The 17,616-nt window shown below is 35.8% G+C and overlaps 2 protein-coding genes across 2 annotated transcripts; one reads left to right on the top strand and one right to left on the bottom strand.

Moving 5' to 3' along the window:
• Positions 1–545: 545 nt before the first annotated feature.
• LOC113062026 (C-type lectin domain family 4 member E-like) lies at positions 546–9,208 on the top strand. The gene is made up of 6 exons (XM_026231523.1): positions 546–785; positions 5,797–5,922; positions 6,558–6,728; positions 6,816–6,997; positions 7,150–7,265; positions 8,925–9,208. Exons 1-6 carry the CDS (start codon positions 701–703, stop codon positions 9,079–9,081), a joined length of 837 nt encoding a protein of 278 aa, XP_026087308.1. The 5' UTR covers positions 546–700; the 3' UTR covers positions 9,082–9,208.
• Positions 9,209–11,434: 2,226 nt separating this feature from the next.
• LOC113062650 (pyruvate dehydrogenase (acetyl-transferring) kinase isozyme 2, mitochondrial-like) lies at positions 11,435–16,341 on the bottom strand. Its single transcript, XM_026232648.1, has 11 exons — positions 16,100–16,341; positions 15,478–15,619; positions 14,006–14,077; positions 13,713–13,897; positions 13,424–13,513; positions 13,257–13,334; positions 13,093–13,169; positions 12,917–13,015; positions 12,410–12,520; positions 12,208–12,321; positions 11,435–11,854 (listed from the first exon to the last, which is right to left on the bottom strand). Exons 1-11 carry the CDS (start codon positions 16,215–16,217, stop codon positions 11,711–11,713), a joined length of 1,230 nt encoding a protein of 409 aa, XP_026088433.1. The 5' UTR covers positions 16,218–16,341; the 3' UTR covers positions 11,435–11,710.
• Between the last annotated feature and the right edge of the window lie 1,275 nt (positions 16,342–17,616).

Raw genomic sequence — 17,616 nt, 5'->3', positions numbered from 1 at the left:
TCTCGCGCAAACTCAGTTAAACTCCGTTAAGAGTTTTTATTCGTAGGGTTAAAGGTGGTCATACTTCACATGCCTGCGAATAGGGCTCCTTGAAAAAAAAACTGCATTCCGAATGGCTTTCATACGGAACGCTTCTGTGATGCCTTATACTGGACGATACTGAACTGTTGGCAACCTTACTGCAAATCAAACAATTTCTGGTCCCATTCTATAGCATTTTTACCGAATGGTAACGATTGTTTACCACCATGTGTTTCACAGCAGAGAGTATGTAGATATGACATGAGAAACGACATAGGTGAAGAAATGTTGACAGAATTTGTATTTTGGTTGAACTATGCCTTTACCCTACACATAAACAGAACTTTCAGAATGTAAAAAAAAAAAAAAAAACACTCATCTGCAGCTATATCTAAGTGGCTATCAACGAATGACCGTGAGAAAAGATCAATGGTGAGTCATAAGCTGCTTGTTTAATGAAAACTGCACAGCTCAAAGCGCTTTCGGGAAACGGTGAGTTGTGACATGTTCTCTGACTGAGCAAACATCTGGATTAAGTCACGATACAAAGAACTACAAATGTCAACCAATCCACATCGTTCAATTCACATCGTTTTAAACCACGCCTGCTGTTGAGCAAGCACTGCATCGGACAGATATACCCCAGTGCCTTTCATGTGTAAGTGTGCAAACGTGAGCAATGTCTGCAAACAGAGAAGAAATACACACCAATCTCATCGACGAACCTGACGATGACTGCAGCAGTCCAGAGGTGCGATATTCAGGTAAATCACAGCATGCGCGGTCTCTCTAGCCTGGTGTTTACAGTTACACTGTGTGTAACGAGACCCATCTACCTCTCTCCAATCCTTGCAGTAAACAATATATATATATATAAATATAAATATAAACGTGTTTGGGGAACCGTTCTATCCCTATACATTATATATATATAGCCTATATATATATATATATATATATATATATATATATATATATATATATATATATATATATATATATATATATATATACACATACATATATATATATAATGTATAGGGATAGAACGGTTCCCCTAACACGGTTCCGCATGCACCGGGACCGCGGTTTAACTTTAACTTTCTAACAACGCATCTGTAATACGGTTTGGTATAAATAACACGTAAAAAAAAAAAAAAAAAGAATCAGAGCTCGGCTAATATATGTTTCTGTTGATGGATGCGCAATCTGGCTTTTTCAAATACAACAACAGCCAGACAAAAAACAAAAAAAAAACAAAAAAAAAAACACCTTAGACTCTTGTTCAGTGCAAATGCCCTATGCTGGAATATGAGCATTTATTCCGTCATCACCTGGGTAAATATGTTTAAGTTTAACTCATTTAAGATTTTCAAGTCTAAACATTTAAGACCCAGAGGACACGTTTTTGTGTGAATTTGTCCATTTTAAAACAATACTTCACAAAGAGCTTATTTGCATGCGCGAGCTCATCCGAAGCGCGCAAAAATTAAGCTCTCTGTGAAGTATTGTTTTAAAATGGACAAATCCACACAAAAATTATGTCAAAATGCCTTCTTGGGAAGTATTTTATAGCAGACATAGCTGCACTGCATCAATGCATTCTTTAAAAGTGACAGCACGTTCTTAATGTTAACCAAACAACAATAACAAAGAAATCACGCACTGCTCTTCATTGAATAGCTTTTGTAACTTTAATAAAGATCTTTAATTTATACAGTCAAATATGCAATGCTATTTTGCATTTCATCACTTTATTTAATTTCTGTACCTTAAAACCAAAGTTAGCGACCTACCTAAAAAAAAGAAAAAAGAAAAATTTAACTGTTCCACCCAGGGCCGTATTAAGACAGTGTGGTGCCCCTGGGCACTATACCCCCCAAGTCATGACAAGGAAAAAAACATATATAAGTCGCACTGGACTATAAGTCTCATTTATTTAGAACCAAGAACCAAGAGAAAACATTACCGTCTACAGCCGCGAAAGGGCGGAGCAGCATAGACGGTAATGTTTTAAATTTAAAGGGTTAGTTCACCCAAAAATGATATTTATGTCATTAATAACTCATCCTTATGCTGTTCCAAACATGTAAGACCTCCTTTTATCTTCGGAACACAGTTTAAGATATTTTAGATTTAGTCCGAGAGCTCTCAGTCCCTCCATTGAAGCTCGTTCAATAGACTGACTTGTGAACGAGTCAGTCTATTGTTCGTTATCGGGCTCGGCTCGGTGTTCATCTTCACAGCAGTTCAGTCAGTGTACTGTTTGAGTGCATGCATTACTCCGGGATATTGGTTTGTTTGAACTCAGGGAGGGAGTGTCAGCCACATTAAAAAAGTTAACAGCCTCATTCATTTGTGGATTAATGCGTATTAGAGATGTGAACCGTTTAAAACGATTCAGTTCGATTTGGTGAACTGAATGATTCGTTCACGAACCAGATATCCAGACTGCTTTGATTTGAACTCTCTCTCACAACAGACACGGAAGAGAAGAAAAAAACTTTCGATCCCTGGAACATTTTGAATTGTAGCTAAACGTCTAGCATCCTTGTCTTTCTTTAACTTTATTTTTGTAAAACCACTCAATTGACGTCTGTCCACTTTGATTCATTTTCTGTAGCCGTTGAAAAAATTACACATTTGTGCGTACTTGTTGTGGACCAACTCAACTCTGACAGATTGGGGACGGAAGGGGGGTACTGATAGTGGTCATGTAATCTTTATTTATTTATAATTTATTATTATTATTATCAGAGGTGGGTAGTAACGAGTTACATTTACTTCGTTACATTTACTTGAGTAATTTTTCGGGGTAACTAATACTTTTCGGAGTATATTTAAAGATGGGTACTTTATACTCTTACTTTAGTTTGTTGTACGTGTGTGGCTTATAACAGAGGGGAGTCAAGTTGAATGCAGCTTCCAAAAGACAAAAAATAGCAGATTAAGATTTTATTAATTTTAATACAATCACACTGGTGCGGGTACGTTCAGCAAGTCATATCATCAGCTGCTAAATTCAGATCTGTGATCGCTTGATGGCGCTGAGCCAGAGACAGACGCGTTTTTACAGCGCTGCGCATTATAACCAATCACACACGGTTCTGTTGAGCTTTTGAATGCAATCAGGCCAATCAGAGGTGTTCTGATGAGTCATCGCTGAAATGCCCGTGCTTCCTTCACTCGCTCACTAACTGAATACCTCTTTCTGCCGAATTCTCTCGTCAGAAACAACAAAGTGCAGATGTTTGTACGAATCTATAAATAAGATATTGATTTCACAATGTTAACAGTTTCAGTGATTTTAATGGGAATTTCTGAGAGTGATTGAAATCTAGACTGTCAGTGAAAATGATCTTTAATAATGTAAATGTTATTTGCTCTCTTTCTGAACAATGAAAGCTTGGTAGCAATATTTATATCACATTACCTTTCAATGTTAAATTCACATTTAATATGAAGTCAGTCGTATTCAAAATATGTTATGGCATGACACCTATATCTGTTACTTAAAGAGCCAGTAAGATGAAAATTCTAAGCTTCCTATCACAAATTTATAAGTCCTGTACAATAGGTTTAAATCCATCCAAGGTTAAAAAACATTGTCATTTTGTCAAAATATCATTTTAAAATTACCTCAATTCTCAGAGATCCCCAAACGGTTCGCGCGAAGCTGTTCAAAAGATTCAGTTTCCTTAAACCCCACCTTTCGGTAGCATACTGTGTTCTGATTGGTCAACTAACATAGTCAGGTTTGATTGGTTGTTCCGCACACAACTTCATGGTAAACAATGCGTTAGCATCTTTTTGGGGTGAATTATGTCTTATTCCTCTCATCGCGAAGCAAACAGTAAAATAAAAAACTTGAACAGTCTCGCTGCTTTTTCTTCTGTGTGGGTGTATTCAAGCCGCGCGCTTCAGTTTGAATCTGAATAGCGCATTCAGCGCGAGGGCATGGTCACATTAGATATAATGAAGGGAGACGTGAAAAACGGACATCGCGTTGTTTTCATATGGATTACTTTATCTGTTAGCAGCACTTGTTACACTTCATTTTAATGACGTGTTTGTAAATGAAGATCAGCGCATACAAAGGCTGCAGACAGCACACATACTGATAAGACGCTCGGGAGAAAACAGACACATAACTTCATAATCATACTTCGCGTTGTGATTCGGAGATGCTTGTTGGTCTAAATAAAGTTGGTAATGAACCCTCTTTTATGGCCAAACGCTTTGAAAATCCCGCCTTGTACTCACCAAGATTAGAAAAGCAGTCATCAGTGAAATGTTGTGAACACAACAAAAGGGATTTGTTGTACTGCTCTGGTATTGTGGTAAAAATGAAAAATGAAAATGGGCAGGTCAGAATAGTTTCGTTTCTCCCAGGACGGTAGGCGTAGATTATTATGCAAAGTGCCGTACATAGAGATGGGCAAAAGATTTGAAATCTATAACGACTCGTTTCAGCGATTCAGAGTCGACTCCTTACTTTAGAAGCCAATAACTTTATAAATCGTGTACTTTTTGGTTTAATTACTTTGCACATTGTTTACAATGATGGACAGCTACATCATACACTGTAATACAGGTAATTTTTGATTTCCCATCTGTGTGGCTCTTTAAGTAAACAGACAGGCTTTTATAATAAATTGGAGTAAAGGCTGATGAAATATATACATTTATACACACACACATACATTACATACATTTTATCTATATATCTAAATAACAATAGGCTCCGTATATATGACCCAAAGTAACTAGTAACTAACTACTTGAGTAGATTTTTTATCCGATACTCTTTTACTCTTACTCAAGTAACTATTCAAGACTAGTACTTTTACTTTTACTTGAGTAAATATTTCTAGAATTACTTTTACTTTTACTTAAAGTTTTTGGGTACTCTACCCACCTCTGATTATTATGTTGTTGTTAAGTTAGTGTTCATAAACGAGTTATGTAGCTATGGCCTTTCAAGAATTTCAAGTAAATAATAAAACAATTTATGAAAATATTTTTAAAGCTTGTGTCATGTGGTGCCCCCCTATTTGTTGTGAATGGTTGGTGCCACTGGGCACTGGCCCCAAGTGCCCTTATGGATAATCCGGCTCTGGTTCCACCTCTAATATATAGAAAAATAGTAAAATATATATAAATTATAGACATGTTGGCAAATGCTTTGAAAAAAGCTATTGCTGATTCAGTAAAAAAAAAAAAAAAAAAAAAAAAAAAACAAGTCTAATAAATAAATGTATAAGCAAAATCAACAAAAGAGCAAAGATATGCAAGTGTTATAACATGTCTCAGTTAGCTTCATGCAGTACATGTAGCATGTTTATTTATTTATCTATTTGTTAAATTATATTATAAAATGAAAACAGATAGAATAGAAAAACAACAGAGTAAGCTAGTGTTAGAGGACTTTTTTGCTTAGTATAATGAATAAAAAGAAAACAGATAAAGTAAAGATTAGAGAAGCTATTTTTATCTCTTTTTTTTCTTTTTTAAGGATGCTGCAGTTAAATGTGAATGTTTATGAAGTTTTACACTATAAACTCCAGCTTGACAACCATCCACCATTACTGCAAAATATACTGATTCAATGCTCTCAGAGTCTGAGTTAACCTGGCAAAATACAGTAAATGAAACGTGCCACATGTATTCCAGAAAGCATATAGAAAAGTCTATATTTCTTGTCACAAAATGTTAGGTGAGCATAGCCTACTTTATAGTAATAGTAAAACCAGTTGATTATTTGTTTCTTCACAGTATTTCAGAACCCAGATAAACGAAGCAAGCAGTTTTGCCAGGATCCTTTCAAGGTGGCCACAGCATGCCTGACTGCCTTCTGCCTCGTCTTACTCATGATCCTGCTGCTCACAAATGTTCACAGGGGTACTGCTCCTTCCTCACTTACATGACTTTGGTGTGAATGTGTTCATTAACAAGTAGATCTGCATATTAAAACACATTTCCAGATTCCATTTGATTTGATTCAATTCTGGTTGAAAGAAATAAAAAATTTGATTTAATAAAATGCTGGTTGACAGTTTAGATTTGATTCAGTATATTCAGTTACGATGTCCATGCATATGAAATTACTTCTCCCTCAAATACTATTGCTGTAAATTATACAAGGAAACTTCGCACTTGATGCTTTGCAAAAAAATATTCATTCAAAATTGTTAAAACTACACTGTTCAGTTGCTTTTTTATCTTAAAGACGTAAAAAAGTGTTTTCTTGCATTAAAACACATTTTTTTTCTCTTCTCTATTTCAGTCTTTCTACTTCAAAATTCTTCAAAATACTTCATTTTATTTGATGTGTTCCTTGCCATTTCTTTGTAATTAATTGTAAAATCTACTAGCAATTTCTGAGTTAATAAATTGTAATAATTAAGAAATTTAGTATGTAGTTTTGAACTTATGTTATAAACAGAATCTTTCTATCTTTATTTCTTAAAATCCTGTTTCTCTTTCTATCCTATCATTGTCCCACATCTGCCTTCATTTCTTCTCTTGTGTTTTAGATAAGGCACGTTCATCCGATCAGGATTCCCCGTTCAGCGCTGCTGTATCACACATGCAGAAGAGCTGCGCTAACGTAACGGCACTGACTGAAGAACTGCAGGCTGTGAAGAGAGAAAAGAGTGAACTGGAGAAAGAACGGATGCAGTTGAAGAAAACAATCGCCGAGCTTGGTTAGTGAGGTGCAAGTGCATGCATTTGTGCTATCAACAAACAATATCTGTTGCATTTTATGGTGTTAAAATGTTTGGTCTTTTTAGAGGCAACCCCTGCACCACAAACCACTCCAGTACCAGTGAAGAATCCCTGTCCTGAAGACTGGAAACACTTTAACGACAGCTGTTACTACGTCTCAGAATACGGAAGGAGCTGGTCGGACAGTCAGCAGTACTGCCAAAAAGTAGGAGGACACCTGGCCATCATCCTCACAGCTGAAGAACAGGTAAAGACACTTTTTTTTGTATGTGTTTGCAGATATGTTTGCTGAACTGTTAGGAATGTGCAAAAGAAAAAGGTATCTTAGTTGAAACATGATTCATTAAAATTGATTTTTTGACTGATTTTATTGATATTTCACCTTTTGACCTGATGAAGACATTCATATGGAACCTGCTGCCCCGTGGATACTGGAAATCTTACTGGTTCGGCATAAGTGATGAAAAAGTAGAAGACGAGTGGTACTGGGTGGATGGAACTAAACTGGTAGAAAGGTAAGAATATCACATTTAAAATCTTTACAAGTTAAAACTATTTTGCTGGAATCCAGATCGCTACAGATTATTGGAAGCATTTCAGAATTATGATGCATCTCACATAGAATCATATTTTTTCATTTCTCGATTTTGGGTGAATGTCCTGTGATTATACACTGAATCGTCTCATCCTTCCTGTCTTTTCTTCCTCTTTGTTACAAAAAATAATCATATAAAATAAATAAATAAAAAATAAAAACAGAAAAAAGGGATCTTGCATAAAGCAATTTTCTTATTATTTAAATACATCCTCAAAATGATTTATATATGCTCAGTGTTTCATGGTCATTTGAGATTCATTAATGGTAAGGAATTTATATTTTACCATTTACATATATAATTGTTCTAGGGAAAATCTTACAGGAAACTTTTTTTGTGCTCATTTTTTATTTTTATTTTTTTATGCAAAGCTCTTATGAGGTCATGTACATATAAAGGTCTTATGAAAGCCTGGTCAATGCATTACAGCAGGTGTAGAAAAAAATCACCCTACTTTAAAATAATCACATTTTGCTGAAATTAAGATGGGCACAGTTTTTGTTTTATCCAGCTTTTTCAATTTATCTGAAATAAAACAAAATCGCAGAATCACTGAGCTGGGAAAATAATCACCCCCTCCTAAAAATGACTTGTAAACTAAATCAGGTCTCAATGGCACACAAATCCATTTGACTTTTAAAATGGCTTTCCTGGAGCATTTTTCAGTCCTTGATAGTGCAACTTAAGCAAATGATCAAAATTGAACACCATATGATATGTCATATTCTTTTTTTTCTAAAAGTGTAGAAGGATAAATGCATGTGGCAAAATACCATCAGATTCTTGAGGAAAATCTGCTGCCCTATGCAGGAAAGGTGTGAATGGGAAGAAGGTTTACCTTCCAACATGACAAAGCCCCAAAACACAGCAACTGACACACAGTTACTGAAGGAGAAAAACTCAAACCCCACTGAAAATCTGTGGAGTGACTTGAAAACTGCCGTCCATAAACGCTCACCATCAAACTGAACTGAACTTAGTTATGCAAAGAAGAGCAGGAAAACATTGAAAAGTCTAAATGTGCAAAGTTAGCAGAGACAGAGGCAAATCCCATCAGACTAAAAACTGTAATTAAAGAAAAAGGTGGTTCAACAAAATACTTACACAAGAGGGTTTAGCCTTTTTCCAACTCAGTGATGTCGGTATTATATCTTTTATTTGAATGAGCTGGGTAGATAAAATAAAAACCATGTCCATCCTCATTTAAGGCTACAAAGCAAGAAAATGTGATTAATTTAAAGGGAGTGAATAAATATATATATATATATATATATTTTTTTTTTTTTTTTTTTTACCCACTGAACCAAATTAATCAGTGTAGAAAATGGTCATAAAATGATAACGGTTATCTTATACAGGGAATAGAAAATTCCCAAATGCAATGTCCCTTTTAAAAGCTTCAGAAAGACATTATAAAAATGATTAAAGTATTTTATCACTACTTTGATTTGCCATTGTCATTTTAAAAATGATGCTCCTTCCACTTGTTAAAAGCCTATATATCTTAAGGAAACCAGGCTGTGTGACTATTTAACCCATTCAACACCCTTAGAATCACCTTTGTGTTTCCTTCATTAGTTTCTGGGAAGAAGGTGAGCCCAACAATCACGGTAATGAAGACTGTGGCTACATTGTAAAAACAAATGTTTTAAGCCGTGTGGCTACAAAGAGCTGGTATGACGCGCCCTGCGTTATGTCCTTGCCCTGGATCTGTGAGAAGCTGCAGTCCTCTTGAACTTCATCTTCACCACCATCATCAACAGACGCTCATTGATCATTAGTAGCACAAGCTGTAATGAGATTTTCATAGCATTTTGAATGTCTGCAGTCATGGGCCAAAAAAAGCAATTCATTTTTTTTTTATTATAATCTGACACCATATGTGCATTAATCTTTAGCTATGCATTTTAACACTGGACAATTTAGTGAATTCATTACCTGCTCTAATTTTATATATAAAAAAATCTGTTGAGGCTGATTAAAATATATAATATATATATATATATATATATATATATATATATATATATATATATATATATATATATATATATATATATATAGTATTTAGTATTTTCCTTAACAAATTCCTTATAAATGTTTTCTTTGCATTTTCTGGGGGGAAACCAATAACAATGTAATAGTCCTTTCATATAAATACTTTTTTTTTTCTTATAAATTTGGGAACCTCTGGCAGTTCCACTTACACTCAGTAGAGCGCAGCATTGAGTCAAAGTTTGGACCATAACTGTACAATACGATCAGTCAATACTTGGTTTTGTTTTCTTCCTTTTCCTCTTTCCTTCATTAATTGACAAACCTATCTCTGTCATCAGAATGTTATAAATAATCACAATAATCACAGAAATTTGTTGTTATTTTTCCAGACTATGTGCATCACTTTAGATAAGATTCATTTTAAGAACAAACAAGATTATTTAATTATGAGCATCATAAGCCACACTAGTTCAGAATGTGACGAACTAAACCAAATGCCTAATTGAAAGAAAGCAATACAAACAATCTTTTTATCTTCTTATTTCTTTTTGGCAAGCAAAACAGATCCTTGTCTTGTACAGATTAAAGCATTTGTGTAAGGTGCACAGATGAATGCATTTTGGGTCGTGTCCTCTCATGTCCCATCTGACTGTTTTTTATGACAGTGCTGTTACTCATACTGAGGCCCGCAGTCTAATCAAAGTGCTGTATTTGACGTACATCAGATTAATCTTAATCACAGCCCATAAACAGAGATGTTAGATAGCAGTAGAACGGCACGTAGCATTGTGTTTTGAGCTCATTATTTAAGCCCTGTTATGGCAAAACACCTTTATCAACTCTGATCGGGCTTATGGAACGGATATGACTTTCTTAAAGTCACTTTAACGCCATGATAGCCATGATTTTTAAATTTCCTATAAAATGAATTATGCTCATCCCTTTTGCACCAGGCCATTTAGATTGAGATTATAAAATCTATCATTAGCCATTACCTAAAAAAAGTACAAGAATAGAGAGTAAACTGTGAACATGAATATGATTCACTTTGGTACTATTTTCTCAAGTGAGTACATTTTCAAATATCTTAATACAAAACTGTATTAAAACTTGTAACACAACTTTCCAAACCAGATCTCATGCTTCCATTACAATTTTCATTACAGCCACACATTTTCAATCCACACAATCATTGTTAAAAAACACAAGACTATTGTAATATGTAATGAGAACATGTGATTTTACCACTGAAACAGTTCATTCAGTGGCAAACAATGCAAGAGACGTGATTCAAATCACCCTTGTTGCTCAATTACAGGAGTAACAGGATCATACGTTAGAAAATATACATACACTATCTAACTGACTTAAAAAATCAATGTAATAATTTGTTTGTAATAGTGGAACAGTGGCAATTGCTGAATGCGTGAGAGTTGGCGACTCTCTGGACAGTGCTTTTCTGACTGACCCATCAATTTCTCAACTATAATGAGCTAATGAAATGAATCAGGGCTGGTTAATTTGAAGAGTTTGAAAATGTCCAGGGAAACACTGATGTAGCAACATCAGCTTGTTTTCTTATTGTGTGCACATTTATGGGTATCATGTTCCCGATTACATAATCACATGTGCATTAGTATGCATTTCACCGAAACATTTCCTCGGATTGAAGGCAATAACAGCTTATGCATATTGATGAGAAAATATCAGATTTATTTAACACTGAAAAAACAAACAGCAAGGTCCATTTAAAAAAAAAAGATAAATATTGTGAACACAACATTGAGTATATACATTTAGTGGTCATAATGCAAAGAAACACAAACATACAGTGCTATTAATATATGCTTACATAAATGCTTTCTTAAATAATAAGTGTTACATCAAGTATGATTTCAAACGCTCCAGCTTCTTTAGACAACTTTGGCCACATCCTCCTTATTTTGACACTCTTTCTGACTTCAGAAATGTCTCATGTCTCACTTCTCATCCCAGCTACATTTATTCTGCTTCAGTATTTACACCTCTGCAATACATACACTTCTCTCCACCTGTTTTTAGACTTAACTCTGCTTCTGTCAGGTTAACATGCATCTGATTACCTGTCGCCCCGCCAGGCCTTCTCATCCCTGAGCTTTTGCTAAAAAACATTAACTTCACCAGCACTAAGGAATCTACTGTTTTGCATCTTCAATTCTGGCCACATGCAGTTTAAGAGTTCCCAGGAAACAGTACTCAAAGAGCATTGGGAAATGCTGTCACTGGTCCTCAGTTCAGTAGAGAATGCGAGCATTCACAAAGGAAGCCTATCTTGGCAATCTCTTGCAAGCCTTTGTCATGTGTTTAAGGCAGTCAGCTCTCATGGCTCACTTTGCAGCCTTGTATGCAGTTAAGTTCAACGGCTCCTTCCTCGGGACGCACCAGTCATCAGCTTCCTGGCTGAATTTGTAATGGCGCAAGGCAGTCTGATTGAACACTGGAAGTTTCTCTACTGAATCTGTGGACAGAGCCTGCAGGAAGAAAACTGTAGATTAAAGATTTGAAGACTGACAGATGTAATGTCCAAAGCTGACAGGATGTTTTGCAGGGGTACAAGCTCAACGGATAAGGTTAGTGTAAGCGAAACCCCAAAATTCTTACAATTCCTAAAACTTCACTTAAAAGAGCAAAGTCGTGGTTTAATCTTTTTCCCAAACCCAAATGACTTACTTTCTTTTGTGGAACACAAAAGGAGAAGTTTAGCATAATGTTAACACATCCCATTTAATGATAACAAGGCAAAATCCTAATGTCGGTGAGGATTAGGATCAGAATAAAAAATTTTATGGAAGCTACTGTAACACTTTTTAAGGGATCTCTTTACCTTCAGCTGAATCACAGCATCCGTACCATAGCCCTCCAGGGGATAAAGCTGGAGATCCCCTTGGAAGTAGCGTGCGTACAGGCGCGAGATGGGAAGGCCATAACCAAAGCCAGCCTGAGGGAATAACATACTGGTTTAACTTTCAGGGTTTTTTTTATGAAAAAACATGCTCCTGCTATTATGTAGTGTCCTGTACTCTTACCATTGGGGTCCGCTGATGGTCACCAATAGTAGGTCTGGGCGCTGTTGAATACATGTAGCTAAAAAGTCTATCAATCTTCCTGAAAGGAACGCCGCCGCCCCTGTCACTGATCTGGAACATTAAATGGGAATGTTAAGACTGTTATATATGTATAAGAAGATAACTATAATCTTGCATGAATATAGCATTGCAGTTCAATGTCTGCTTTGTTGCACGATTTAGCCACCAGCAGGGCAAAGGTTAATATCGGTAATACTAGTCAAAGCCAGTTTCCGTTTATGGCAACAAATGATCTTGATTAAGGGTGGTTAGAATATTAATCTTTAGGACAGTTTATATAACATTATTATCAGTTATCGTTGAATCTAGGGCAATGTAACAGTGTGAGGAAGGAACCGGTGGTTGGGAAGAATGATTCAAACAAGGCGGCGGTGATAGCGTGACCTCATATGCTAATTTTGACGGTTAATCTGCTACCAACCCAATCATATGTAAACTTTCATGTACCTTGATTGACAGGTCCTCTCCGCCTAGAGCAACCATGACTTCGATCGGTGGCAATGTGCTGCTTGTTTCATGATTCTCAATAGTAGCCCTCATTGCATTCTGGAGTGGAGGAGACAGAAGAATGACTTATCTATCATATGCGTCTGTAGTATGCAAAAATAAAGCACCATGCCTACCTTGAAGAGCTCAAAAACCATGTGGAAGAGATGAGAGGGCACGTAGGAAATCTCGATTGGCTGGGACTTGTTCTTTGCTGCACCAGAGAAAACAAATATTATAAAACACCATGTAGTTTGTGAATGAAATCGAAATGAAGCATGATCGAGTGTCTGTTCCTCACCGTTCATCTCTCTAAGCTCCAGCTCAGGGGATCCGAGGTAATTCTGCTCACAGAGCATTTTAGCGCACTCGTATGCATCTGAAGCAGGACGCAGGACATTAGTATTGAATTTGCACTTGTCACAAGGGTGGTATTTGCATCCCAAGTCGATAACAGTATGCACTCACCACGGATTACATTTGTGACGTCACAGCAGGAGTCAATGCACCCGATGCTGCTGGGATGTCCTGGCTTTGTGCAGCCATCGAAGATCAGAGCTAAAGATAGAGCAGGAAATAGAGGTTTTGAGGTGTACTACAAGCTAATCTTTCTCTCTTATTCAGTGAATAATTAACTCAAACTAGAGCGGCCAGATTATTCAAGATCTAATGACCTGTAAAGTGCTGAGAAAGTGACTGCTGATGCCAAGTCCAGGTATATGGACAAGAGCAAAGATTACGGACAAGATTGACTTACTGTGCTGGTTGATGAGCATGCGAATGGAGATGCGGTTCATGTAAAAGCGGTCCAGAAAGTACTGAATGTTCTGACTTGTCAAAGGATCTGCCCCAAACGCATCCCTATACTCGATGACACCTTCGGCCATGGTGGGTACCACATCATTGTGCCTGTTCCTGATGGTCACAAGAGTGTGCAGAAACCTTTGGGGACAAACAGCAAAACCACTCAATGAATCCTGCTGTTTTGAACGGTTTAAAAATACTTCTTTAATATTCTGACAGATGATGCATGTAGATTGAAAAACCTACTCAGCAAGAACTCTGGGGTCATTGGGACTCTTGTCTTGAAATTCGAGTATGTCCATCAGGCATTGGACAACCCTGAGAAAGAAATATAGAGAAGACAAAGGGAATGAAAGATTGTACAATCACTATAGATTAAGGGTGTTTTTTTTTTTTTTTTTTTTTACAACTGTAGAGTTACAATTACACTTTTTCATCTCCAATAACACCCTCAGTCTAAATAATGTTTTTACACTTACAGGAAAGATTAGCAATTTTTAAACACTCACAGGTGACTTAAAAAACTTAAACCGTTCTTGGGGGAAAAAATTATATACTTAGTTAAAAATTTTAGCATTTTTAATTTTAAGTACTTAAATTACTAAAAATAATCTAAAATAAAAACAAACTGTCTAAATTAACTAAAACTATAAAAAAATTGTCTTAAAATAAAGTTGAAATAAAATAGAAATATTAATTATTAGATTAAAATGTTACATTTAAAATCTAAAATTTTGCTTGGGCAAGGAACTTGAATATGTTTAAGTACTAAAATCACTCAAATTAAATCTGAAATAAAAATAAACAGATTACATTAAATTAAAATATAAAAGCAAATTCAGTGGGCCATTAAAATAAAGCTGAAACAAAATAAAAATATAAAGATTAAAATTTTAAACTTATAAACTTAATATTGCCTTAGCAACTTGTTTTATTACTATTTTTTATATAAATCTGAAATAAAAACTAAATTTAAGCTAAATTTAAAAACAAAAACTCATAGAATGTTACAAAAGCACAAAATGCAATTACTAAAATTAAAACACACATATACAGTATAAATATATCAAATATAGTATTTAAACTATTTTAGGCTATAATTATTTCTGATTATTGTCGTACTTTTTAAATATATTAGCTATTAATGTTAACTATAGATTTTTCCCTAACTGGATTTCTATATGTAAACTGTGTTTTCCTCCTTGCTGCTCTGCTGGAGCTTTGTTCCAAGTCAGTTCTCGAAAACAAGTCTGCGCGTCATCGCCACGCCGCTCCTTCTCATATTACACTTTCTGAAGTGAACCGCAGGATCCCTTACATGAACCTATCCGCAGTCTAGTAAACAAGCGAGGGTCTGCAATGGTATTTCAACACGAGACTACATTCCATATTCCTAAGATTAGAACGTTGATCCTTAGAGTACATTTAGAATGGAAACCGGATGAACTTTAAACTGCCGCGTGCGTCATGTACAGTAGCCTACAGTATACCTCGAAAACATCAGGCTGCGGAACTAAGGCAAAGTTCATCGTTCAGTCAGGAGGCGTGAGACGCATTACATAATGCACATGTCTAAAATAAACCATTTTGGCTTAGTGTTTTCAGCAATGTATTAAATCATACACATACATGATTTGTCTTGTTCGTTTGCGTCTGTTTACTCAAAGTCAGATGGGACTGTTCAAAAGTTAGTTAATAGCTTTTGGGCATGAACTCACCAGCTGTGAACTAGCTGAACGGAGTGAGTCTTGATCAGTTGGTCAGGTAAAAGGTTGATCTCCTTCAAACTGTTGCTTAGTCTGACTGGGAGCTCTTGTCTGAGGAAAGCGAAGGATGTTTTCTCACACGCATTTGTGGATCCTGAAAAGACACAGTGTGAATCCTCACACTTTGCTGCAATACAGTTAAACTAAAACTCTAATATTAAGCAAAACAGACTTGAGCAAACAGCATTTACAGAATGACTTACACGTTTTGTTTTCTGCTGAGGCTTGTTGTGTGCACTAATTTAGCATTTTATACTTTCATATATATATATATATATATATATATATATATATATATATATATATATATATATATATATAACCCTACACTCTTTGTGAATAAATATAAAAATATAACATGCTAAAGTTTGTTTGAGCGAACATTAACATTTCTATAGTTTTTATTTTCTACATGAATAAGCAAATCCCCCAAAAAACAACAACAACAAACAAAAAAATGTCATAAAAGAATATTGCATGTTTTGGTGAAATACACTAATGCCCAGTGTGCACTGTCAGCCTTGACTAGATTGCATGCATGCATACATATTTTGCATTAAAATCTTAAACTCACCGAAATCCAGGAACTGTTTCATTGACAAGGGCGATGGAGAAAATTTCGCGTAATAATCAATATGCTTTGGCGCATTTAGCATAGCAGCATTCCTCATTAAATACCTTACAAACTTCATCTTGGAAGATCTAAATATCCGAAACTCCAAACAAAAACGTTGTATGTTGTCAGAGATTAAAACAAAGCCGTAGCTTTTCTCTGGAGAAGTTTTCCGTATATCCTCGCGTTGGTTTGACTTGAGACCCCTATTGTTGACAACTCTTTTAAAGTTTGGGTTCTTGCACAGTGATACGCCCATATCGATGGTGACCAATTGGAGAGAGGAAACAGGGACCGGTAGGCTACACGTCAATTCTCGGAATCGCGATCAACAAGCTTGCATCTGCGTAATGTTTGTGCCATGGACTGTATAAAGGTTTGTGCGAGTGCAACAAGTCGCCAAATAAAAAGATGATATAGCTGGACATCATGAGGTCAAGCGTCACCCATCATCACCCAGTTGGACTCGAGAACAGTAATGTGTCATGGGGCATTGGCAAAGTACCACACATAAAACACGTAAAGGTAAAAAAGAGAGAGAAAAATAAAGAAAATAAACCCTACCAAAAGTATGGCAAATGCACAATAAAAAACAATTATTAAATGCAGCTATGCATCTTAGAAATGTGCAATATGCAATCATATGTTAAGGTAATAGGTCAAATTGATAAGAGTAGGTCGTTGTTATTATTGCAGAGCTTAAGAATCTGACATCCCATGATGAAGTCACTTCAGATGCATGTGATAGATATATATATCAGGTCTAGGTAGGCAATTATTTATTGGAGAACTAAAAAACAAGATCTTAATCACTAGACTGAAGTGACATTTGAGATGTGAAACAGAGCAGTAAACATGACAACTGAGATTGCATTAAAAAAAGCATTAAAACTAAACTAAACGTCTCATGACTGCTTCCTGGAGGAGGCTCACACACAAACACAATACACAAGAGAAGTGATTTAAAACAAATCCCGGAGAGAAAACAAAAGTTAGCATTGAGCTGAGGAAAGGTGTCCTGTTGAAAAAGCTTGCATTGGCGGTTGGAACAGGTACAGTAGATAGTTATGTGTCAATATGTTTGTCTGTAGGCTGCCAGGTGCACAACCAGCGACCATCCTATGGAAGAACCAGTTTACACTGGCCGCGAGTCAGGATGGACTGGAAAACTACAATCGTCACATCAAACTAATGTGTCAAATTTCAACTCTAGCTGCGTCACATAAACGTAAGCTCATTCTTTCGAGCCCTGAAAAGTAGGTTAATTTTAAGTAAACGCATCTCCATTTATTAATCTGATGGTTTCCACTTTTCGACATTTTTTTTTTGCTACTCAAAACAATTGGTTTTATGTGGTTTTATTGTAGGCTGTATGCTGTTCAGGGACTAACACAAATGTATAGATATGACCTGGTTAAAGACATAGGCAGTTTTAACCAAGGACAATATAACTACCCTATTATTATTATTATTATTTA

The sequence above is a fragment of the Carassius auratus genome, chromosome 44 (genome assembly GCF_003368295.1).
Source record: "Carassius auratus strain Wakin chromosome 44, ASM336829v1, whole genome shotgun sequence".
NCBI classification, from domain to species: Eukaryota; Metazoa; Chordata; class Actinopteri; order Cypriniformes; family Cyprinidae; genus Carassius; species Carassius auratus.
This window is presented reverse-complemented; position numbering and strand designations above follow the sequence as displayed.

What these genes read in the sequence shown, in the direction of transcription:
- LOC113062026 (XM_026231523.1), top strand. Translation starts at nt 701, where the DNA reads ATGTCTGCAAACAGAGAAGAAATACACACCAATCTCATCGACGAACCT. An exon ending in TCCAGAGGTGCGATATTCAG is followed by an intron (nt 786 to 5,796) that starts GTAAATCACAGC and finishes GTTTCTTCACAG; the next exon opens with TATTTCAGAACCCAGATAAA. An exon ending in TCCTCACAGCTGAAGAACAG is followed by an intron (nt 6,998 to 7,149) that starts GTAAAGACACTT and finishes GACCTGATGAAG; the next exon opens with ACATTCATATGGAACCTGCT.
- LOC113062650 (XM_026232648.1), bottom strand. Translation starts at nt 16,217, where the DNA reads ATGAAGTTTGTAAGGTATTTAATGAGGAATGCTGCTATGCTAAATGCG. An exon ending in GAAACAGTTCCTGGATTTCG is followed by an intron (nt 15,620 to 16,099) that starts GTGAGTTTAAGA and finishes GTGTCTTTTCAG; the next exon opens with GATCCACAAATGCGTGTGAG. An exon ending in ATGCTGTGATTCAGCTGAAG is followed by an intron (nt 11,855 to 12,207) that starts GTAAAGAGATCC and finishes TTCTTCCTGCAG; the next exon opens with GCTCTGTCCACAGATTCAGT.